At 42.5% G+C, this 23,621-nt stretch overlaps 2 protein-coding genes across 2 annotated transcripts; one reads left to right on the top strand and one right to left on the bottom strand.

Moving 5' to 3' along the window:
- Positions 1 to 682: 682 nt before the first annotated feature.
- Positions 683 to 14,701, bottom strand: LOC133424972 (oxysterol-binding protein-related protein 11-like). Its single transcript, XM_061715593.1, has 13 exons — positions 14,349 to 14,701; positions 12,888 to 12,956; positions 12,615 to 12,790; positions 12,229 to 12,308; positions 10,619 to 10,804; positions 9,078 to 9,276; positions 7,026 to 7,177; positions 6,719 to 6,859; positions 4,683 to 5,151; positions 3,654 to 3,840; positions 3,379 to 3,561; positions 2,503 to 2,656; positions 683 to 2,393 (listed from the first exon to the last, which is right to left on the bottom strand). Exons 1-13 carry the CDS (start codon positions 14,465 to 14,467, stop codon positions 2,337 to 2,339), a joined length of 2,172 nt encoding a protein of 723 aa, XP_061571577.1. The 5' UTR covers positions 14,468 to 14,701; the 3' UTR covers positions 683 to 2,336.
- A 1,645-nt stretch (positions 14,702 to 16,346) lies between these two features.
- LOC133425174 (glycerol-3-phosphate dehydrogenase 1-like protein) lies at positions 16,347 to 22,666 on the top strand. Its single transcript, XM_061715868.1, has 9 exons — positions 16,347 to 16,657; positions 16,800 to 16,928; positions 17,334 to 17,511; positions 19,420 to 19,560; positions 20,299 to 20,437; positions 20,515 to 20,627; positions 21,239 to 21,472; positions 21,562 to 21,668; positions 22,102 to 22,666. The coding sequence occupies exons 2-9, from the start codon at positions 16,810 to 16,812 to the stop codon at positions 22,196 to 22,198; spliced, it is 1,128 nt and encodes a 375-aa protein (XP_061571852.1). The 5' UTR covers positions 16,347 to 16,657; positions 16,800 to 16,809; the 3' UTR covers positions 22,199 to 22,666.
- Positions 22,667 to 23,621: the final 955 nt, after the last annotated feature.

The following is a 23,621-nucleotide window of genomic DNA, read 5'->3' as shown; positions in this document are numbered from 1 at the left end:
ATATTTATCACGACAGCGTTGCTATAGTTAATTAAGTTGATGCACAGCTCTGATTATTTTTTTTTCCTGTTGCATGACTACAAAACTGCAGCTCTGACAGGAGACTAAATGAGCTGCAAAATAACACCATCTCCCCTCCACCGCCGTGCTTCAACATTCGCCAAGATGTCTACTCGTGACTACAGGACTGTCTCAGAAAATTAGAATATTGTGATAAAGTTCTTTATTTTCTGTAATGCAATTTAAAAAAAAACAAAAATGTCATACATTCTGGATTTATTACAAATCAACTGAAATATTGGAAGCCTTTTGACATTTTTGCATTACAGAAAATAAAGGACTTTATCACAATATTCTAATTTTCTGAGACAGTCCTGTATTTCTCAGTGGAGCAACATTCAATAGCTTAGAAATGAAGAATTACTTATGTCTTTCCCTTTCTGTATTGTGTTCATACACACATGAACCACCCAAAGAACTGCTTTAAGCTGCATGCAGTTCATTAAATAGCTCATGATTAGCAGCACCTGGCTACAGCAAGGGCATACTTAGTATTGCCCAAATCCACTTCTGCGCGGAGAAAATCGCAGAAATGAGCGCTCAGGTCGTTTCGGCTTATTTTACACCCTTTCTAATGAAATCAAACCCGTCGATGGAGCAGAAAAACAAGCCTTCACACAGCTTCCAACTGATACGTAGTTTTATTTGATTAATATCACACATCCATTTTTCTACATCAGGTTTCCTTCACCATCAGTGCATTTCATGGGTCAGCAAGACAAGTCGACTTCAAAAACCTGCAGAATGTCAAAAACTAGAATAAAAGTGCTCAGTCAAGCAACAGTTCTCTTTTAAAAAGAAAAAGGAAACCAAACACGCCAAAACCGCAGATATCGTTGCATCGGTCGAGGGAAATGACGGATGAGGACGCCGCGCTCCCTCGCGGGGAAGACGTGCGCAGAAAGAGTTGATAAGGCACCGAGACTGGGAGGGAGGAGCTTATCGATGGCCGGCTGGAATCTACGATGCGAGAAGGTGGAGCTAAAAATCGCGTTTTTCGCAGCGGTTTAAAAACAAAAACGCTTCACAGTATAAATGAATGGAATCGTTTTCAAAAGAAACAAGACGGAACGAGACACTTTCTGTACAAAAAAAAGCAGCTCTGAAAATAAGAGCAATTAAAGCGCAGCTTAGGAAGGAAACACGCATTCAAGGGAGAGATTCCTTTTCATTCCCAAGAAAAACAAAATTTGGTTTAAAAGCTTGAACAGACATTTAGAAACAAGTCAAGCAGACGCGGGCTTCGTCGACTTGGTGCAGTCGTCATGCGAGTAACCAAAGTTAAAAAGAAACAAAGCACACGGACAGCTGGGACGCAGGTCTGCTTCAGTTTAATCAGTTTGGGTTATTTTCCATCCCGTCTATGACATGACTTGATCTAGTTCCACATTTATCCATTCATATAAAAAGTTAAATGAGGATTTAGTTCTGACTTTATTTCCATTAGAATGTGATTTTTGAGTCGTTAAATTAAGGATATGTTGGGATTATTCCATGTAGTGTTGTATTCAGCGGAAACGCTGCCTGATTAAAGGCCCAGTTCATAATTTTTCCATAAACATGTAATCAATGACTGGGTTTTGTGAGCATGATGTAATCTGGGGTGTCTGTACCATCCCATCATCGGATGTCATAAATAAATCAGCTTTGACTGACAGGATTAACTCAGTTTTACAAACTGCAGCTCTAAATGCGGTTGTGATTGTGGGAACTGTGTTAAATCTTCCTCTTCAGACCGTTTTACTGTTAAACGTGCGTCTGTGTAAACTCGTTGACGGCGGGCGTGGCTTGGGTTTTGTCTTGAAACAGTCTCAGTATTTCATCTACCAGGCAGCGCTGCACTTAGTCGGGACTTTCTCTATCTCGTTTTGGGAAATAAAAAAGCTCCACAGAATTGACTTTGAGCACGACGGCGTCTTGACAAGTAAAGAAATCTAGCAAAACCCGGGGGAACTCGGAGCGTCAGTCATCAAACGGTCTTAAGGCGGCGAGTACCATAACCTGTCCAAGAATCTGGCTTCAGTGACGTTGGATTATATCTAGATATAAAAAACAAAAACTGACCAGCAGCACAAAAACTTGTACTTGGAGATTGGGTGAGCATCATGAGCGGGACTCCAACACTTCCCGTCGCCCCGCGTCCGTCTCCGCCCCCGTGTTGCATTCAGTGCAGGTCATGCTCCCGCGTCACAACTGTCCCAGCATGCATGAGTGCAGGCGCACTCAAACACACACGTTCCTGAATCTACCACATCCAAGAGAAAAGACTGAAGGACCTAGGACTTGGAGGCCGAGTTCTTCCAGAGGGGTTTGTGGTAAACCCAGCCGTCGCCCTGGAGGAAGAGGAGAAACATGCCGCCGTCAGCGTTGTCACGGTAACCACAAACATGTTTATGGGGTAGAAGTGACGGGATTATGTCACGAATGTGCTGAGGTGCTCACGTCTCTGTCGAAGTATCTGGTCCTCCAGGGCGTCTCCGTCTCCACGCGGTGCTTCTCCTCCGTCCGCTGCCGGTCCTCCAGGATCCTTTTGTGCTCGGTGGCTTTTTCAATATCTTTCTGCCTCAAGGCCTCCGTCACGTGCTGCCACAGCCGCCTGGAAAATCATTTAAAAAAAGCATTCAAGTAATAAATAATAATAGATTTTATTTATAGAGCACTCTGCATTCAGGGAATCTCGGAGTGCTTACAAGATTAAAACAAGTTTTTTTTTTATTTAACCAGGAAAAGAAACCCATTGAGATTAAAAATCTCTTTTGCAAGGGTGTCCTGGCCAAGAGGCAGCACAAGATTTCAGATATTAAAATTTACTGAGGTGTGATGTGAAATATTAAAATCAAATAAAATCAAATGAAACAAAAAATGGAAATAAAACAAAAAAAAAAAAAAGGAAATCATTTAAAACAGTTACAAATCAGAGATGCTGTCTCAAGTGCACTCATTCTAGACTTAAAATCACTCAGTGAAATAAGTTCTGTGCGCACACAGTTAAAACAAGTACAAGAAAAGGTCAGTATCAATAATAATTTAAAAACTCAGAGACGGAGAAGCAGCGAACAAAAACGCCAGCGTCTCCTCTCTACTCTCCTTAACAGTTAAATGCTCTCCTGAATAGGAAGGTTTTCAGGCCTTTTGAAAGAAGAAAGTGGGTGAAATCTCACGTGAACACACACATCCACATCAGGAAATATTGATTAGAGCCTTAAAGGGGCAGGACTTCCAATGACAACTTTGACAAGTTTCCAAATGTCAGACTTTGAGCTGGGTTGGTTCCCGACATAAATGTGATGTCTGGTGCGACGGCGGAGCTGCTCTGACCTGGACTCGGTTGGTCCTTGCTTCTCGATGGGCCGGACCTGCTTCCTGGTGACGGGCAGCTTGGTGACGTCCACCACCCTGGTCTCCCCGCTGGTGTAGCTGAACTCCAGCACGCCGTTCCACTCGCCTTGAACGCGGCAGACTACCGCGTTCGTGGGGTTGTGCTTCACCTCCGCCGTCACCCTGCAGGGGGAGCAGGAAGAACGTTAGCGGGAAGTCGGCTTTCCTCCACAAGTAAAATCGGTAAGTACATTTGAACCACGGCGGCGACGTACTTGTGTAACTTTCCACCATAAAAGGGTTTGGTCTGGAAAGTGATGACCGCCGAGTGGCCCGACTTTGCACAGTTGATGTTGACTTTTCCTCCCAGCTCCACCCAGGGAACGGTGAGGATGGAGCGGGCGTAGGCGCAGGGCAGCGTGAAGGTGTACTCTTCGTCGTGCTCCAGCAGATGCAGACACCCTGAGGACGGCAGGATGTAAGAACACAGCAAAAACTGCAGCTGATCTCCTTTTCTGGTAGGGGGGTAACAATATATCGTGCCACGAAATTTCGCGATACGTGTCGTGGAGGTGACAAACTGTATTGCGATATTGGGTTATTAATATTAATCCATTGTGTTGACTAGTAACGCGCATCCGACCGCGCCTTGACCCTCGGACCAAAATCTTCCTCCGCTCAGAAGAAACTAGTACCGTTTTGGTCCCGATCACGGGACTCTTGCAGGGTTTTGAGCTCTGAAATTTTACTTATGTAAGTCTGGTGTAGAGTTAAGCCGTACCTTATTAAATTAAACCTTTTTGGGGTGGTGAGTAGGATAAACACGGGGACAACTTCTGCTGAGTTCCAGTGTAAAATTGTATGTATTTATTTACTTATTTAATTTTAGTTGTTAAATTTCTGGAAAAAGAAAAAAGTCAAATCATAAATGAGAGAAACTATTCAGTTTGTGGCAAAATATTTGTACTTGTCTGAAACTGAAGATGCATAATGCAAACCTGACATTTACTTTTAGTTCAGTTTGTGGAAAATGGTTGGCCTGGCTTTCTCTTTAAAACTTAAACAGTTATAAAGCATTACAAACTGTAACAATAGGGCAAACGTACAGTATTGTTTTGTATTTCGTGTCTTTCAAATAAAACAATTAAGACAATGTTTTCCAGTCATATGTTCCTCATTCAAGGTTGTTACAAAAATACTGCTATAATATCGTATCGTTATCGTGACCTCAATGTCAAGTATCGTACCGTATCGTGAGATTAGTGTATCGTTACATCCCTATTCTCCGGCCAGATCCTGCTTACCTTCTCCGATCATGGACACGCCGATGGACATCCCCATGAACTTGCTCTTGGTCCACACGTGTGTGTTCACACACATCTGCTTCTCCTGACACTCGGCGTAGAAGCCAGACACGGGGGGGTGATGGGACACCTGCTCCGCCACAAAGCGCACTTGGTAGGGCTCGCTGGCGTCGGCCGGGGCCGCCGGCTCTGAACTTCCCTGCGACGGCTCCGGGGGGGAGTCGGCCGTCCGGGGAACCCTCCAGGAGCAGTGGAAGGTCTCCCCGATGATGGGGTTGTAGGGCTTCTTGGCGATGGCCCCCTTGCGACCCTCGTGGAAGGAGGTGAGGTAATACTCCACGAAGCGGACCATCCGGTCCTCCGGGCTGCTGCCGTCGGCGATGGCAACGAAGAGGTCCGGGTGGGACATGAAGTCGGCGTACATCTCCAGCAGAGAGCGCTTCTCCAGGATGAACGTAGGCAGAACCACCTGGAGGGGGAAAAAACCCAGCCTTTTAGGAACTAGTCACAGTGACGGACGCCGTGACCCTGTGGTCAGAACGTCTATTAGATCTGAGTCGATAACGCGGATAAACGAGAAACCCAAGAGGAGGATAGAGTATCTTTCCAAGACGGTGTCCTGGACTAGCGATTACAGAGAAACAAGTTCTAGTTTCAGCTGGTTGGGGCGTCCAGACATCTGCTGACGACGATCAGCAGTCACTAATCATCACTTTCTAGGAAACTGAAAACTAAGTTTCAACACCAACTCTGGGATGTTAGCCGGCCGGGTCCAGCTCTAGTTAAACTACATAAGTAGTTTACAGTAAGAGTTACAGCGATCTGAGACAAAAACATCAAATTGCAGCAGATTTAACTTCTTAAAATGTCTTTAACTTTCCGTCCCACTTGCAGCTACCCTGACCAGTCACACCTTCATCCTCTCATGAAAGGGTTCTGCCGCGCCTCCCATCCCCAGCTATCTGCGAGAAAAGACGCAGGACGGTTCACTGGCTTTCGTTGGGACGCACTTCACCCGACTTGCTCGTATCCGAGTTTCTGAGCTAAAAACCCAAGTCCGTGCCGCCTCCCCCCCTGATTTGCGAGTAACTCTGAACCCAGTGACGTATTTTTAAATGAACACTAATCTGGCTGCCGCTATGCTCCAGTCGCATGATGTGTCACAAGCCTTCAACACTAACTTCAGATATGGTCTACGGTAGTTTAAAGTAGGGCTGCAACGATTCGTCGACGTTTTCGACAAAAATCGATAATCAAAATTGTCGACAATGAATTGCATTTGACGACAATTGTTGCCAGCCGTGTTTTTCCAATGGAGTGAGGCGTCTCACTTCAATACAATCTCTGCCGAGAGTCGCGTATGCACGATAGCGTCTCTGAGAGCGGTAGAGGGTAAACAAAAATGACGGCATCCTGTACAGCAGCTGCATGTAACAAAAATTTAAAAGTCTGGGAGCCTTTTAGCCTGGATACGCCGAATAAAAAGATGACCTGCAAGGTTTGCAAAGAAGACCTTGCTTATCACGGGAGCACGTCGGTAATGCATGAGCATTTGAAGAGAAAGCACGTCGGACAGTTGAACCAAACAGACTTGCCTTGGTAAGACATTAACTGTATTTTGGCTTTAAAAGAGAGCTTTAACGTTATGCCTGACTGTGCCTGACAAAAGTATTTTAAATTAAATGCATGCAGTCCGAAGAAGTTGAATAAAATATCTATTTTTCATTGAGGTACCCATCTTTCTTGCGTTTATTATCATTTGCCACATAATTAAAGCAACCTCAGACTAACTTTAAGAAAAAAATACTAATTATCCGATTAGTCGACTAATCGTTTCAATAGTCGGTGACTAGTCGACTATTAAAATAGTCGTTAGTTGCAGCCCTAGTTTAAAGAAGAACAAGACTTGAACTTTCAGGTATCTTTGGACGCATGAGACCAACATTCTGCGTTTCAGGGTTCCACATGAATAAATTAATCTTCCTCTGGTTCTGGTTCCTGTTTCGCTGCTCGGGGGGACGTGGAACTCGACCCACCCGCGTGAGGTCCATGCCCAGCTTGAGCTGCGACAGCAGGTGTAGGATGACGCTTCGCTCCTCCTCCACCACTCCCAGGTCCTCCTCCTTGTCTGTGAAGGAGTCCTCCAGCTCGTCCTCCGCATCTATGTCCTCCTGCTCCTGAGACACAGAGGTAGGGGGATTGAGAAGAGATGAGACACTAGTGCCATTTGTCTTTGGGGGATAAAGTTGTACTTTTAGAGAAACAGCGTTAAAGATTTAAAAGAAAAGGACAAAAAGTTGAAAAGTTTCCCTGATGAGCAAGTCTAACCGAGAGAGGTCTTACCCCGGAGAAGCTGCAGGAGTCGGGCGTGCTGAGCTGCAGGCGGCTGCCCTCGCCCTCGCCGTCGCCCTCCCCCGCCGTGAAGCTGCCCAGGGAGCTGCTGCCGTTCTTCAGGATGTCGGGCAGTTTGGGCCCCAGCCACTCGATGGTGGGTCCTGTTGTGGATGTCGGGGAGTGCAGAGCGTCAGGTTCAGAGGAACTCATGCTGTTACTCCCCCTCCCTCCCGCCCGAGCCCCCTTCACACTCAAAAGGTGTGTGTAAACACACACACACACACACACACACTTTACAGTGGGCCAAGCATTCAGCACACAACGCGCCGCCGTCGCCTGGCTGCTGACTGAACAGATGGTTATTCCTTCGACAGCTGTCCTCGACCGAGAGAGAGTAACCCAACTCTTCCTGCCGGGACAGGTATCGGCACACCTGGCCCCGCCCACAGGAAGCATCCCCGCCCTCTGATTGGCTGAAAGTCACTGGTGTTTTCATGTAGACTGAAAAGTGCGCAGGCCTCCTTCAAATCCACGTCGCGCAGCGTGGGACAGCTTAATCTGATTGGCTGCTGCCCCGACTCTGCCCTGATGAAATATACATGAGGTAATGAGACCTGCCGTGAAAAACGGGGACAGGTTTTCCCATTTCAAATGATCCTGGACAGAATCGGATATCAGTGAATCTGACGCAGATTCTGGACGCCCGCGAGCTTTACCCCACTGTATGTTTACGGCGTTAACCACTCTCGGCACAGTGCAGCGATTGGATATTTAACCGTTTTGAGATCTAATTACTGTCGAGACGGGTGGTACGAATAGCTACAGTTTCCTATCAATAATGCAAAATAATTCCACTGTCCGGCAAACACGAGTTGTTTGTCTGGATTGGGTGAAGATCTGCAGGACGATCTGATCTGATTTGTCAGACCAGAATTAGTTCAGCACAAGCAGCAACGCTAAACTGATCAACAAACGCCCAAAAAAGGAGACGAGCAAAAATATAGAAGAACGAGTTATCAACTTTTGTCGGAAGCAAAAAGTTGTTAAACAGAGACGGGTAAAAAAAAAAAAGGAGACTTCACTGCATTTGGAGCTGTGCTACTGTATGTTGCAATAACAATTCTGACCACACGGGGGCAGAATATAATGGGAAAGTTGATGTGGAGACATGCCAGACCATCCAGTCATTCACGCATTGTTACTGTCTGTGACACTACACATTTATATGCCCCCATGTGGTCAGATGTGCATTCCTACAGAGTGGCTTTAAGTAAATCTACAGCTAAGGAAGCGAGTAAATAAAATGTCGGTCCTGTCTCAACGTAGCCTCAGTCTTTAAGAGTTTGGATGGGCTTTGACATCAGAGAATACTTTCTTTCAGTATACAGGACTGTCTCAGAAAATTTGAATATTGTGATTTTCTGTAATGCAATTCCAAAAACAAAAATGTCATACATTCTGGATTCATTACAAATCAACTGAAATATTGCAAGCCTTTTATTATTTTAATATTGCTAATCATGGTTTACAGTTTAAGAAAACTCAAATATCCTATCTCAAAAAATTAGAATATTCTGGGAATCTTAATCTTAAACTGTAAGCCATAATCAGCAATATTACAATAATAAAAGGCTTGCAATATTTCAGTTGATTTGTAATGAATCCAGAATGTATGACATTTTTGTTTTTTTAATTGCATTACAGAAAATAAAGAACTTTATCACAATATTCTAATTTTCTGAGACAGTCCTGTATTTTACGCCTGTACGAGCCTCCCTTTAATCCAGATCTCTCACTCGCAGCACCATGAAGAGGAAAATTGGCCTAAGACCACAAACTGTTAAGCTGATTAATTAAAAACATACTAAATGTAAAGATAATATGAACATAGTGACAACTTTTAGTTCCCCAACTTTTTTGTGTTCAGTTAGCACCAAATTTTTGTTTAAAATGTCCAAACAAAAAGAAGACAATGCATCCATTTCACAAAAAGTGTAGAGGTTATACATGTTGTTGAACCCATGTGGAGGACGGGGTTTGTAGATGAAAAGCTCCACTGACCTCCCAGGGCGCTCCTCTGCCGGGCCACCTGCTGCAGGTGCAGGATGTGCAGGCACTCGTTCAGGCAGGTCATGGTGGCCATGGACGTGGCTTTGAGCATCAGCAGGTCCTGGTCCAGGGGGGACAGGCCGGGGGCGGCCGGCAGGCCCTCGATACCCTGGAGCAGCTCTCTGTGCTGGCCCTGGGCCTGGCTCATCATCTGGAAGGAAATCACAAGAATCCTGAAGTTCAGTTTCGGAGGAATTCAATTAAAAGGTTTCACTATTTTTAAACTATTGTACAGCTTCAAAACTTCATAACCTGAGAAACCAACCTTTTAAAAAACCGAAACCTGCTCTGAGGTTTGGAGTATGGGCTCAAATTAAAGCCATAAATATTTTGTATCTGTAAATAAACTTTGTACTTGTAGAAATATTTTGAGCATGTGAAAAAAATATTTGTACTTGTACCTCACAAAAATAGAGACATATATTTTCATCAACAAAACAAATTAAAAAAAATTTAAATAACAAAATAACATATTTGAACCATTTTTCAGACAATAAAATAACAATAACAATAAAATGTAATGTAATGTATAAAAATGTAAAATATGCTTTGTTGATAAGAAAATATGTTTTTATATTTTTATTATTTTTGTGAGGGGGGATATATATTGTTTTTCGGCACTACCTTGTTCTCTATAGCTGATATAACATGAATTACTCCTATGTGGGATCAATAAAGTTCTTATTTTTGTCGTCTGAGAAAATTAAATATATTATATTTGGTGCCTAACTGTTTCCCAAGTATATTAGTGCGTGTGTGAATGAATAAATGAGACGTAAAACGTAAATTTCTTTGTAGAAAGGCGCTTTATGAAAATAAGTCCATTTACTTGTATTAGTTTGCAGCGCAGTCTTGAACATCCAATATGACGGCGACGTCAGTAGGCGATGCAATGTGCTTTGTATATCCAATTGCACACAGACTAATTAATTCCACAGCTACAAAATTGTTTTAGACATGCACAAAATAAGATAAGATATTTCCTTTATTAGTCCCACAGCGGGGAAATTCGCAGAAATATTTCTACAAGTACAAATATTTTTTTGCACACGCACAAAATATTTCTACAAGTACAAAGTTTATTTACAGATACAAAATATGGCTTTAATTTGAGCCCATACTGAACCTTTTAAAAAAAAAAGAAAGAAAGAGATTTGGAGGGAGACGACAGCACCCTCTGGTGGACATTCATTCACTCACACTCACTAAATGAGATCAACATTTTATCGTTCCAGTACCAGCGCTCTTCAGCTCAAACATTAACTAAGCAATGTATCACCTCTGACTCTTGGGATCAATTAAGTAAATGTATCTTATCTTAAGAAGGCATTTAGTAAGCACCAATTACTTCCTGTCAGATCCAGACCTTTTCTATGTTTTTTATAAAAATCTTCTGTAACTCAGCAGATGTGTATAACTGGTATTTGTGATTGCAAGACACTTTTAGATCATTTTGTAAGCCAGTACTGGAGCTGACGGGGTGGTTGAGTTACCTCTCTGGCTTCCATCAGGTGGTCCGGCAGCAGGGACCTCCTGCTGGAGTAGAGCGAGCCCTTGTGGCCCTGCGGCCACCCGAACATGGCGGACGGGTTTTGGCTGGGTCGGCGCACGGACATGGGCGAGCTGCCGCTGCCTTGAGACGCCATGGAGTAGCTGCGGGACTTGGGAGGGGGATTACTCTGGAAAAAGTGGAAACATTAGCAGAATAGTCAGAATAAAAGTCACTCAGGGTTCAGGTTTGCTCAGTCTTCTTTGGTGCAGTATTTCAACAGAGCTGAGGTCCAAAAACCTTGATTTTGTGTTCTTGAGTTTTTTGGTACATGTCTTTTCAATAGTCCATCACTGACCGGGTGACAATGTCCCCAGTTCTTGTGGCTGCAAGAATCATCCCAAACAAACAGTACAAACAGCTCCACCATTGTCTCATCTGTGCATATATTTTTTCTCATAAGTTACTTGATTTCGCAAACCTCAAATTCTTTTTTTTTTTTTGAAAGAAGAGGCCTCCAAGGACACATTGTGCTGTCATGGACCTGAGCATTTAACATCCTCAATGAGGGTCTGAGATGTAGCTCTCGGGAGTCTATTTGTATTTCTCTGAGCTCTGCACGGTCTAACTTGAGGTGAATTTGCAAAGACAACCAACTCTTGAAATCCTTGGGTTTCAGCTTTCTCACTGTAGAACACTGAACTCCAACTGGAAGTGTTTTATTTTGCCTTTTTTCCCAATTGATGCGTAGCAGCAATTGCCTCTCTAAGGCCACTACTTATGTTTGTCCCTGTTGGCATGATGTTAATGCAAAATTCTACAGGTCAGTAAACTGCCAAAACATCTGCTTTTACAAAGGTTTTCAAACCTGCCGATAATCAGTTTTATCAATGGCTTCCACCTCAAATCACTTGGCTGTAACTTACCATCCTATGGAAATAGTAATGGGGTACTTTGTTTTCTTAATGTTTTCTTTATTTTTTTTTTTTTACTTCATTTCTGTCATATCAATATATAATATAATGGCACAGTTATAAAAAGGGGTGTCAATTGGATGATGTATTTGCCTGACACCAAAACCCACAATGATCCAAGTGACTGATCATCAATTATAAACAGTCACCTTTGATACAATTAAAAGTATTCTAAAAATATCTCCAAACTATTTCCAGCCACATTGCCCTCTGCTTTGAGTTCTCGTGTAACTCAAGACATTTAAAGCAGATTGTGGGCAACACACTAGTCTTCAGATCAATACACAGACAAGCACAGGTTGAAACCTGATATATTTTTACATAAACATTAGTATTTCCAAGTTTTTACTTTTTTTTATCTATTGCCACTGCTAAATATCTTCCTTTGGAGTGAAAAAGAAGACAGGAAACTGAAAACTTCCCAGCTCACATCCTGTCATGAATCACGTGTTTTAGTTGGATGAAGAAATTTAGCAGAGTAAATTCCAAAGAAAATCAGTTTGCACTGCTGCATTATTACTTAAAGGCGACACATCAGCCAACCAAAAGATATGACATAAATACTCCTACTACTACTGTCAAATAAAGAGATGTGGAAGCGATACTGAGGTGTGGTCCTGCAGGGGGGGGGGTGTCTTACCTTCCCCATGGCCTCTGTGTGGTGTTGCGTGCAGATCTGCAGTCTGCTGACCCAGTGCTGCCTCTCTTTGGCATCGGTAGCTACAGAGACAAACACCAAGGGGGAAAAACAAGTTACGCTCAACTTCCTCACAGCCACTCTGAGGTAATCTTACTCAGGATCGATCCCCGTGTGCTCCTGCCTCACCGGCAGAAGATAATGGAAAACATCCAGATCAATACTCTGAGAACAAGATGGATAATGACGACAGAAAGCCCGGAGTTAAAAAGGCACCTGACAGACGTCGATAAAGCGCAACCAACTGATATGAGTCCAGGAGACGGCCCAGACGAAGCTAAATCCACCTCTTCTAACTGAGGAGAAGTGGTTATATAAGGTAAACTCACCCCTGAGCTTGTACTGCTCTCCACTGATGGCGTTGACGGTGAAGGTGTGTGAATCTTCATCGCTGGGGGAGATGACTGCTCCAGCCAGGGGGAGCATGCCGCGAGGCTTCTGTGGCCGCGACTGCTCATTGACGAAGTACTCCAGCAAACCTGCTTCATTGTTCAACACGAAGAACCTGGAAAACAGACACCAGAATAAAAATAATGTACTGGTTAGGACTGATTTCTTTTATTTACCCCCAATTGATCAAGTAGAGAGGGATCGATACTCACCGGTACTGCCACCCAGTTACCAGGTTGGTGTATTTCATCAAGTAGCCGTCAATATTCTCCATGTGATCACTAGGAAGAGATTAGCAGAAAGAGAGGAGAGGATAAACACTCAAAACACCAGGAAACTGGACCACATTACACCGGTCATGAAATCACTACATTGGCTTCCAGTGAGTCAAAGGATAGAGTTTGAAATCTTACTGCTGGTCTACAAAAACCTGAATGGTCTTGGACCAAAATACATGCTGGATCTGTTAGTTCCTATGAAGCTCCCAGACCCCTGAGGTTCATCTGGATCTGGTTTGTTGTGGTTCCAGAACCAGAACCAAGCAAGGTGAGGCAGCGTTCAGTTATTCTGCTCCTCACCGGGGGAACAAACTTCCTGTAGACCTGAGGTCTGCTCCAACTGTCAGCTCCTTTAAATCAGGCCTAGAAACATTACTGTTTACTCAAGCTTACTCTTAAATTAAATACTTACCTGCTGTACTCTACTGCTGGTGTTCTGCCAAATGCTACTTTGTGGTTCTGCGCATGCACACAGTCGATTTTCAAAGTTTGATTGGCACGTCAATAATTTCTTGCACGACGTAAAAGTGATAATATGGGATGTTGAGTATTTGTTCCTTCAAAATACACTACCCATGACATGAATTGCATTACACTTTGTGAACATTATACGATAAAGAGAGAGAAAAAAAACAATTCTATGGCTTTATTTGATATTCATTCAGTCATTCGCCTTTATTTAACCAGGCAGGTCATTAAGAACATTCTTATTTACAATGACGGCCTGGTAAGTGACAAGGACCACTTGGGGGAAAAGGAAGTGGTTTAGGGAGTAAAAGACAGTAAAATTACAGCTCTACAAAAGGTAGAAAACCATTAGGTAGCATTTTGATTGATTTTGAGTTTTTATTTCGGTCCATTTGGATACAACATAATACAACATAAAAAAGGTCCAATATTTTAAGTGGCATAGGAATGGTATAGGCTGAAGCCAAGGCTTATTATGCCTACCCTTTTATGAACCTCGACTCAGGAGGTTTTATACAAAACAAAACTAATAATTTGGGTTCAAACATTGAAAAAGAATGGATATATTGGACAAGTAAGAGAGGTATCTAGACAAGAAGAAAATGACAAAGCAAAGCAGCAGAAATTGGCAGAACACCCTTACTTTTTAACAACTTGTGCCTTTTATTATTGTACCTCCTTTCTTATCATCTTATTTGTTATTTACTGTTTGTGTCTCGCTGCTTTTAATGTTGATGTAAAGCACTTTGTGTTGAATCGTGCTGTACTAATAAACTTGCCTTAAGCCACAAAGGTAAACACACAGATCAATCTGGTTCCAGACAGGTTTGTCCAAAGGCCAGTGTGAGTCAACTGCCATGTGAAGATTATGAAACCTGGGACCAGTATCACCTAAATCACTGCCGGGACTCAGGTGACAGAACTCACCTGTACTGCCAGCTCTTGGCGCTGGCCCTGCCCGAGCTGGGGGTCCTGTTCTGGGGGAACAACACATCCAGCTTGCCCTCGCTCTCCGAGAGCCGTATGGCCGCGGTTTCTCCCTGCATGGTGATCCAGCAGCGAAGCCCGTCCCGATCAGCTCAGCCTGCTAGCCCGGGGCCAGCCACAGAACCCGCCTCCTCCGCAGTCACGGCCGCCGGGGCATCCCGGGGACCAGATGGAGCACACGCCGGGGCTGTTGTCCGCCTAACAACGGTGGGGAAACATTGGTCTGCTCGGCCCAAACAGCGACGGAGCGGTGGATAAAGACGCCTCTGCTGCTGCTGCTAGCTCGACCTGGATATTTACTGCTCCAGCAGGGGAACAGTCACGTGACTGATGACGACAGACCGCTTCCGCAGTCAGATTGAAAATATAAAACTTAATTATAAAAAAAATAAATTAAAATGATAATAATATCCAATTTTCTAACAATAAATAAATAAAAAATAAAAATAAAGGTAAAAATTGGAAAATAAAAAAATCGTAAAAAGGCATGAGGGGGAGAAGCCTGAATTATTGTTCCGCGTTAAATCGAGGCAGATCCTACGGCGAAGGCTACGCGGCAACGCGCTGCGGACGGTGCGCGTCCCCGCGTACCTTACGCCGTATGCTCTGCGTTGGTGTAACGCGGAACCATAAATCAGCCTTTAGGGGTTGCCTGGCAACACCTGATCACGTGTCCTACAGGACTGTTTCAGAAAATTAGAATATTGTGATAAAGTTCTTTATTTTCTGTAATGCAATAACAAAAACAAAAATGTCATACATTCTGGATTCATTACAAATCAACTGAAATATTACAAGCCTTTTATTATTTTAATATTGTTGATTATGGCTTACAGTTTAAGATTAAGATTCCCAGAATATTCACATTTTTTGAGATAGGATATTTGAGTTATCTTAAGCTGTAAGCCATGATCAGCAATATTGAAATAATAAGAAGGCTTGTAATATTTCAGTTGATTTGTAATGAATCCAGAATGTATGACATTTTTGTTTTTGTTATTGCATTACAGAAAATAAAGAACTTTATCACAATATTCTAATTTTCTGAAACAGTCAGAAACAGTCAGTTGATTTGTAATGAATCCAGAATTACAGAAAAATCACAATATTCAAATTTTCTGAGACAGTCCTTTATTTCAGATTCCATTCAACACATCCATCAAATGCTGGCAAAGTTGTGGTGATGATTAATTTGATATGTTAACAAACAGTGGCTTTGAGAGGAGGAAATAAAGCGTTTACTGGCATTGTACAGAAAAAAAAACATTATAGTATATATTTTTCTTAACTTTTTATGTTTTTTTTAATAGTTTGTTTATATTTTTTGTCAAAAATGCATCAAAAATATAAAAAACATAAATGTGTGATCATATATTTAGCAATGTCTTGGCACTGAACTCCTATTGCAACAAGGCAAGGCAAGTTTATTTGTATATCACAAGTCAACAACAAGGTTATTCAAAGTGCTTCACAAAGAAAATTAAAAAAGATCCAAATGACCCAAAGAATGACTTCTGCTGGGCTTTTTTTGCTATTATGCAGTTGAATGTACTTAACCTCGCGAGTTGTCGACAAAGTATGAAAAGAATAGGCGAGCCTTATTTTGAAAATATCCTGACCGGAAGTATCGTAAACCACCCTGCCTGGTGTAATGTAGCAAAAATCACCCGCAGTGAAAAGGAGCCTCGTTGCGGGAACGCGCATTTGGGGACAGTTCCCGTTCCCATAATTGTAGAAATGAGTAACACAAACCCTCATCATTACTTTTAAGGCGATTGAACTTCAAACTGGACGATTGTTCACGTTTTTATTTCCAGTACCATTAAAAACAACTGATACAAATATGGGAACAAATGTGCGCGTTCCCGCGGATGCTGTTTCAGTGTAGGGCTCCTTTTTGCGACGAAACACCTGCTTGCTGTCCAATATTGGTCAGACAGTCAAGACTAGAAAGCGGGAACGGCAGATTCGCACATTTCCTGACAATAATTAGTAATAACAGACTGTTACACTTCACAGAAAGGTTTACTTTATTGCTGTAAACTCTTTGCAGCCGGTTGACCTCAGCAGGACAGCTCGACGGTAGGCTACAGTACGAACCCCTGACATCGGAATGGAAATGTTAAAAACGCACACAATGCGTCGATAATGGTAACATTTAGTGGTAGTATCACGATACAGCGTGGTGTATGTTTGATTTTGAGCTAAAAGTGGAGGCGTGACTGTGACAGCGAGGGGCGGGTGAACCGGTGAGTAAAGGCTGATTTATGGGTCTGCGTTAAATCGACGCAGAGCTTACAGCGTAAGGTACGCGGCGACGCACACCGTACGGTGACCCTACGCCGTAGGCTCTGCGTCGATTTAACGCAGAACCATAAAATCTGGTTTAAGTGCAGGGCGGATGAGGAAGTGGCTGCAGACTCTCCGTGGATCTTACAGACTCCTCAGTCCCCAGAAAGGATTTGCCACTCATAAAAACATGCCTGGGAAGAAAGTGTGCATCGTTGGATCTGGAAACTGGTAACTTTTCATTTGTTTTTCAATGCTGTTTCATGGTTTTTCTGTGTTTCTCAAGCAAGAGTGGTCTCTGAGTTCCTGATGATTTGTGTGCAGTCAGCGTTTAACTGAAGCAGGATTAAGATGAGCAAACCCTTTGTGTTAGTAACCTAATAGGATTTCTTTATCTGTATGTATCACACCAGAGAACTGCTGTCCGTTTAAAAATGAGGTTACAAGAAGATCTGGTTTTCCACTCATGCACAGGCAGGCATGTCCTAAGCCGGGTTCCCTGAAGTCCTCTTTGTTAGGACTGTTTTTTCTTCATGCAAGCCCATACTTGTATTGACTTCAGTCCATTGTGCCACCTGTTTGGCTGAAATCATCCATTTAGTCATTCAGAATTGTGTTTTTTTTTTTTCCCTCCAGGGGTTCCTCCATTGCCAAAATCGTTGGTCACAATGTCAAAGGCAACAACCGCTTCGATCCCATTGTGAACATGTGGGTTTTTGAGGAAGTCATCAACGGGAAGAAGCTCACCGAGATCATCAACACAGAGCACGAAAACGTCAAATATCTGCCAGGTCACAAGCTGCCCAAGAATGTGGTAAGTTTAATTAGAAGGCCAATCTGTCATCTACAAGTTACACATGTGCACCTCTATACTCTGGAGACCGTCTTCATTAAGGTATTACATAAATAAGTGGAAATGAATTAACTTTGACCCACATATCTCCTGTGTTTCAGTGAGAGAGAACACAGATTGATGCAGATGGGTTTTATTGCCCTATAAATTAAAATCCATCTTGCGGTAATAACATTTATTGTCTTTGTTGTGGATAAAGTTCACTATCTGTAGTTGTAAAATATGCTTCTAACTGAAACTTGTGTTAATCTAAAAAGGTAAATAGATAAAAGGAGCCAAGATGCCACATTGTCGACGTTACAGTCTGATTAAAGATCATTTTAGATTTAAAATGAATAGATTATAGTTAGACATCTGATATAGGTAATTATTATTAGCGTGAGTCCGGTTTAAAATGCAAGAGGGATGACCTTTTCCTCGGTTCTTTCAGCTGCCTCGTCGGATGTGTTTGATTATCATTTTTACCTGAAGGTTTCGAGATCATGTGAGGATCATCATCCTTCTAGAATTATATACCTGAGCTTTTCAAATGGTAAATTGAATCATGACTCGAATGTGGTTCAGTTCTCTGCTAAAGCTCTCAGGTAATTACCCACGGCCTCTAGAGGTTGATGTAATGTCCATGTACGAGTCGGGGCCCACTCACTGAAAATCTAATCTAATTGGTTGTCCTCAGCATTTTTACTTCTGACTTCCTGCCAGTTCCATCTGCTGTTTGTAAATTGCTTGGTGCTTACTCACGCTGCAACGGCCAAATAGACTCAAAGCCTTCCTTAGCACTACGGGATCACGTCAATTCCACTTCCTGTGGTACTTGATCTATAGGGGCACACCTGTGGATTACAGCATATCCATGCAGCATCTCACACTCAGTCTTCTTTTTTCTGGGAGGGGGTTGAAGTACCTAACCCAAGGTAGGAACTTCTTTGGGCCCTGTATAAGTTCCTGAAAGTTCTCATTGCAGAGCGGGTTGTTATAATGCAGACGTGCGACACATTTGATGTCCCATAAAACGACCCCGGACTCCTGCGAATGCTAAGAAGACTCAAATTCAGAGCTAATAGGGCCCTCAGCCGACTGTTAGTGTATCCAGCTGATCAAAGTTTTTAGAGAGAACACCCGAATCAGCCAGAAACAGGTATTGTCTGAACTGCCAAAGAAACGTAACTGAAGCATCTCAAGTATTGAATGAATAATTAAAAAAAAACTCAGTTAAACAGAACAGATACGCTTGTGAAAGGAGAGTTGATGCAAAGCACACCGTTATTGTGGTATTGCAAAATATCTAAAAAGGATCTTGTTGCAAAAGTTTGTGCTCCTTGCACAGTCGGTACTCATTTAAAGCTTTTTATTACCCTGGCTTTAACAGAACCCCAAACCATGATCACTCCTCCTCTGTGCGTAATAGTTAGAAATGTGTTCTGCAGTCTTTGTGTTCTCCAAACACACCTTCTGATTACGGCATCTAAAAGTCTCTCATTTCAGTCTGCATTATTGTAGCAGGATGTTAGAACAGTCATATATTTGCAGGTGCGGCTGCACATACATTGACATGCACACGCCCAGAAAGAAGGTAGTGCTTTGAACTGTAGATGCCGGGACCAGGAGAGCATTTAGTACTTCTCCTGCCTTTCAAAGTGATCGGCAGATCTTTTAGACAGACTGGTTTAGACCCAGTAGAGGTTTGGTAGAGTCAACACTCCACTGGTGGAAACTTTTGGGTGTGGAAAGACCTTTGCACATGAGTAGGTGAGTAAAGTTATTGAGCTTCCTTCAGTTTCCCAAACATCTTTTGTTTGATGAAAGGTGTTTAAACTTTGACACGTTCCACATATTTCAGCGTCTGATCTGTCATCGATGCTTCTCCAGGTGGCCGTCCCCGACATCACAGAAGCCGTGAAGGGAGCGAAGTTCCTCGTCTTCGTTATCCCACACCAGTTCATCAACAGACTCTGCGATCAGATGAAGCCGCACGTGACGGAGGGAACCATCGGGATATCGCTCATCAAAGTAAAAGCCTGCACTTCAATCAATCAATCTATTACTTTATTTGTCCCCAAGGGGGCGATTAGTTTCGCGACAGGATAAGCACACAATGGTAAATATACATAAAATATACATAATAAGTTACAATAGGTTACACATCATAGTATAGACCTAAGCTTAAGAGTGAAGGCTTTTTCACCCACTACCTTTTCCTTCCGGCATTTAAAAGAACAATAGCGGAGGAACAAAGGAGTGTTTGTATCTGTTTGTCTTTGCAAAAGGGAGTCTAAGCAGTAACTGATTGATGGTAGAAACTGAAACTGTTTATGTAAGGGATGTGAGCAATCAGACAACATGGTAAAAGAGTAAAAAAGATTCCTCACACCATTTCAAAAAGTATTCAAACACAGGACCATGTGAAGTCTCAGTACCATTCAGCAAGCTCATTATAACAGTGTCATCTGCAAACTTCAGTATATGACAGTTTTCAAAAGTGCTACAGCAGTCATGTGTATACAGTATGTACAACAGAGGGGAAAGGATGCATCCTTGAGGTGAGCCAGTAGATGTTACGGATAAGTCAGAGAGCTGCCCATTTACTCTGACTCTTTGCGTTCTGAAAGTCAGAAAGTCTAAGATCCAGCCTTCTCCTACCTCCTTTCCTCAAGGTTAAAGGAGGGGAAGCTGTCGCAGCAGACTAAGGTAGCTGAAGGATGTGGAGAAAGTTCTCACGCTGCTGCTGAATGTGTGATTGTCACCCAGGGCATCGACGAGGGACCAGAGGGACTGAAGCTCATCTCCGACATCATCCGAGAGAAACTGGAGATTGAAGTCAGCGTCCTGATGGGGGCAAACATCGCCAACGAGGTGGCGGACGAGAAGTTCTGCGAAACTACGATCGGTTAGATGCTGACATGTTGTGATAGTCGATGCACAATGTTACTTCTCTGTTTTTGATCCATGCTTTATTTGAAACAGGAGCGAAGAACGAGGCTAACGGCCTCATATTCAAAGAGATGCTGCAGACTCCCAACTTTCGCATCACTGTTGTTCCTGAGAGCCACACAGTGGAGCTCTGTGGAGCCTTAAAGGTGGGCGTCGGAGAAGATGTACCGTATTTTCTGGACTATAAGCCGCTACTTTTTTCATAGGTTTTAAACCATGCGGCTTATACAAAGGTGCAGCTATTCTGTGGATTTTTCTTCCACCGCTCGGAGCGCTCTAACCGGAATTAGAATCAAAACTAAGACAAAATAAATGCAAAGAAGAATACGCTACTTCTTCTTTAGCAGATAGGAGTAGGTAGAAGCAGATTTCAAACAGATAAATAGATAAATAAATACTGGTTATTTTCTCTTGGTTCTGTCCCGTTTTAATCAGCAAAGTTGCTGCCGTGTTAAAAGACACTGTTAGGAAAGGATCTATTTAGGTACAAACATCATTTACAGTTCAAAATCCTTCTGTACATGTAGTAAATATCTAATCTAACAACATAAATATCTGCGGCTTGCATATCTTTTTAAAAAAAAAAAAAAGATCAGATGTATGCAGGTGCGGCTTGTATATCTTTTTTGATTCTTTTTTAAAAAATAGAGCCGATGCGGCTTACATGCAGCGGCCTATAGTCCATAAAATACGGTAGTTATTCTTGTTGCTGGAAATGTTTTTAATGCATTTTTGTCCTTGTCCTCGGTGTGGCCAGAACATCGTGGCTGTGGGCGCCGGGTTTTGCGACGGCCTGGACTGCGGGGACAACACCAAAGCAGCCGTGATCCGGCTGGGCCTAATGGAGATGATCGCCTTTGCCAAGATCTTCTTCCAAGGAGGCGTCAGCTCCACTACGTTCTTGGAAAGCTGCGGCGTGGCCGACCTCATCACCACCTGCTACGGAGGGCGCAACCGCAAAGTGGCCGAGGCCTTCGTCAGGACGTCCAAAGTGAGTGGGAGGAGATGGAAAAACCTCACCTGATTAATAGTTTTAACCAATGTAGGTGCAGCTGTTGATAAACATGTCTTCTTTAACAGTCCATCACTGAGCTGGAGGCAGAAATGCTCAATGGCCAGAAGCTCCAGGGTCCGCAGACCTCAGCCGAGGTCTACAGGATCCTGCAGAAGAGAGACATGGTCGACAAGTGAGTCCGCTTGCTCCCACGAATCACGCACATGTTTGAAAATCCCAGTTTCTGCAATTAAAGGAATAATTTTAATTGTTTTACGATGAGTATGTGTTCAAGCGTTTTCTTAATAGGATTTAACAGCAGAAACATTTGTAAAACTAACAGGAATTCTGCTGATATTTGTGGGCATATTTAAAGTACAAAGGTGCTTTTTACTTGTTTTCCCTGGACTTTATTAAAATGTATGAACTAAACCTGCCTTTTTAAAAATGAAAACAATAATCTTTAGGATTGAACAACTTGTTTTTCATTTCAAGGCAGAGTTAACGGCATCGAGAGGTCTAATTATCCAGAAGAACAAAACACTGCAAAGCCGCTTCGCGACTTGACCTCTCAGTGACTTTTCTGTTTTTGCAATTGATAAAGCACATTTTTAATTCTCCTGCAGGTTTCCTTTGTTTTCAGCAGTTTACAAGATCTGCTTTGAAGGCAAAGAGGTGAAAGAGTTCATCACCTGTCTACAGAACCACCCAGAGCACATGTGATGCGTGACCGGTGTTCGTGTCTGCTGCTGCAGCTTTCTACCACTAGAGGGCAGAAGAGTTTCATCAGAGAGAAAACCACAACCTTCACACAATCCATGGCACTTAAACATTTTATTCATTTATAATGTATCATCATGTGATTGAGTCTATATTTTATAAGCTTTGACGACATTCCTTTGATTTTATTTTTATATGATTTGTTATAATAATCAAGGCTCTTGGAAAAAATCAACATAACAATTTATAGCTATTCAATATTCTGATCAGTGGCAAACGCATATCATAGGGAGAGCCACTCCATTTTTAATATTACCAAAAGTGTCCTAAGTGGTGTTGACTTTTGTTTTTATCACTACATGGTGTGTGTGTGTATGTGTGTGTGCATTTATAACCTCATAATTGTAACTAAAGATATTCTTTTTATCTTAATGTGGAGTTATGTTCTCTATTAAATTGATTTATAAGAAACTCAGAACTGTTTTCATTGCTCATACATCAAAATAAGTCCATAAAACCCCAAACCCCAGACCAGATATCAGCACCACTCAAGGTGACAAAACTTGCTTATGATTTTTGAAAAAGATCCATGTCTATAGATAATATTTTGTTATGATAACCTTCCTGGGTGGCAGCTGTATCATAGTTATCAGCTCATGAAGTTACCCACCCCCTTCAGAAAATTACATTTTAGATGCTGCATATCCTGGTTTAGACTCATGTACAGGATATCTGTCAATGTTTCACAATATTTCCTTTGGTATCATTTTAAAAGGGACCTTTTTAATCATTCATTCAAGCTAAGATGTGAATCTTTCTGACCAACATGGAGGTCACTGCAGCTCTTTAAACTATAAACAACACACATTTCTACAACAATTTTCGCCTAAATGATGTACTATCTTTTAGCTCTGTGCATATCCTGTACATGAGTCTAAACCAGGATATGCACCAGAATCTAAAATGTAATTCTCTGAAGGGGGTGGGTAACTTCCTGAGCTGATAACTATGATCCAGCTGCCACTCAGGAAGTTTATCATACCAAAATATCATCTATAGACATAGATCTTTTCAAAAATCATAAGTAAGTTTTGTCACCTTGATTGGTACTGACAAGTGAAATTTTGGGCTCTGGCCCATGGACTATTATTGTTAAGATTTCAGTCACAGGTGCACACTAGAGATGTCAAAGATGCTCACATGTTGGTAGTAACCGATGAGCCAGGCACCGGTTCATCCACAATCAAGCTCAGTTTCCACAAATGACCTACTTTAGCTTGATTGGCTCTGCTCATGCCACCCTGTGCTGCTAACAAATGTGGATCACACCTGTCCATGTATGATCAGATGGTGCTACAGAAACATCTTAAACAGGACTAGCTCCACTGAGGGGGATCAGTCCCCCGACCAGGCTAGGCTGTTGGCT

Source organism: Cololabis saira, chromosome 24, assembly GCF_033807715.1.
Source record: "Cololabis saira isolate AMF1-May2022 chromosome 24, fColSai1.1, whole genome shotgun sequence".
NCBI classification, from domain to species: Eukaryota; Metazoa; Chordata; class Actinopteri; order Beloniformes; family Belonidae; genus Cololabis; species Cololabis saira.
Note: the sequence above shows the minus strand (reverse complement) of the source record. Positions and strands in the feature narration are given on the sequence as shown.

Bases quoted from the DNA above. Each gene is read 5' to 3' on its own strand.
- LOC133424972 (XM_061715593.1), bottom strand. From the start codon at position 14,467: ATGCAGGGAGAAACCGCGGCCATACGGCTCTCGGAGAGCGAGGGCAAG. The intron at 12,309-12,614 runs GTGAGTTTACCT...TTGTCTCTGTAG, and splicing joins AGAGCAGTACAAGCTCAGGG to CTACCGATGCCAAAGAGAGG. The intron at 10,805-12,228 runs GTAAGACACCCC...CACTTTTTCCAG, and splicing joins ACACAGAGGCCATGGGGAAG to AGTAATCCCCCTCCCAAGTC.
- LOC133425174 (XM_061715868.1), top strand. From the start codon at position 16,810: ATGAGGAAGTGGCTGCAGACTCTCCGTGGATCTTACAGACTCCTCAGT. The intron at 19,561-20,298 runs GTAAAAGCCTGC...ATTGTCACCCAG, and splicing joins TCGGGATATCGCTCATCAAA to GGCATCGACGAGGGACCAGA. The intron at 20,628-21,238 runs GTGGGCGTCGGA...CGGTGTGGCCAG, and splicing joins AGCTCTGTGGAGCCTTAAAG to AACATCGTGGCTGTGGGCGC.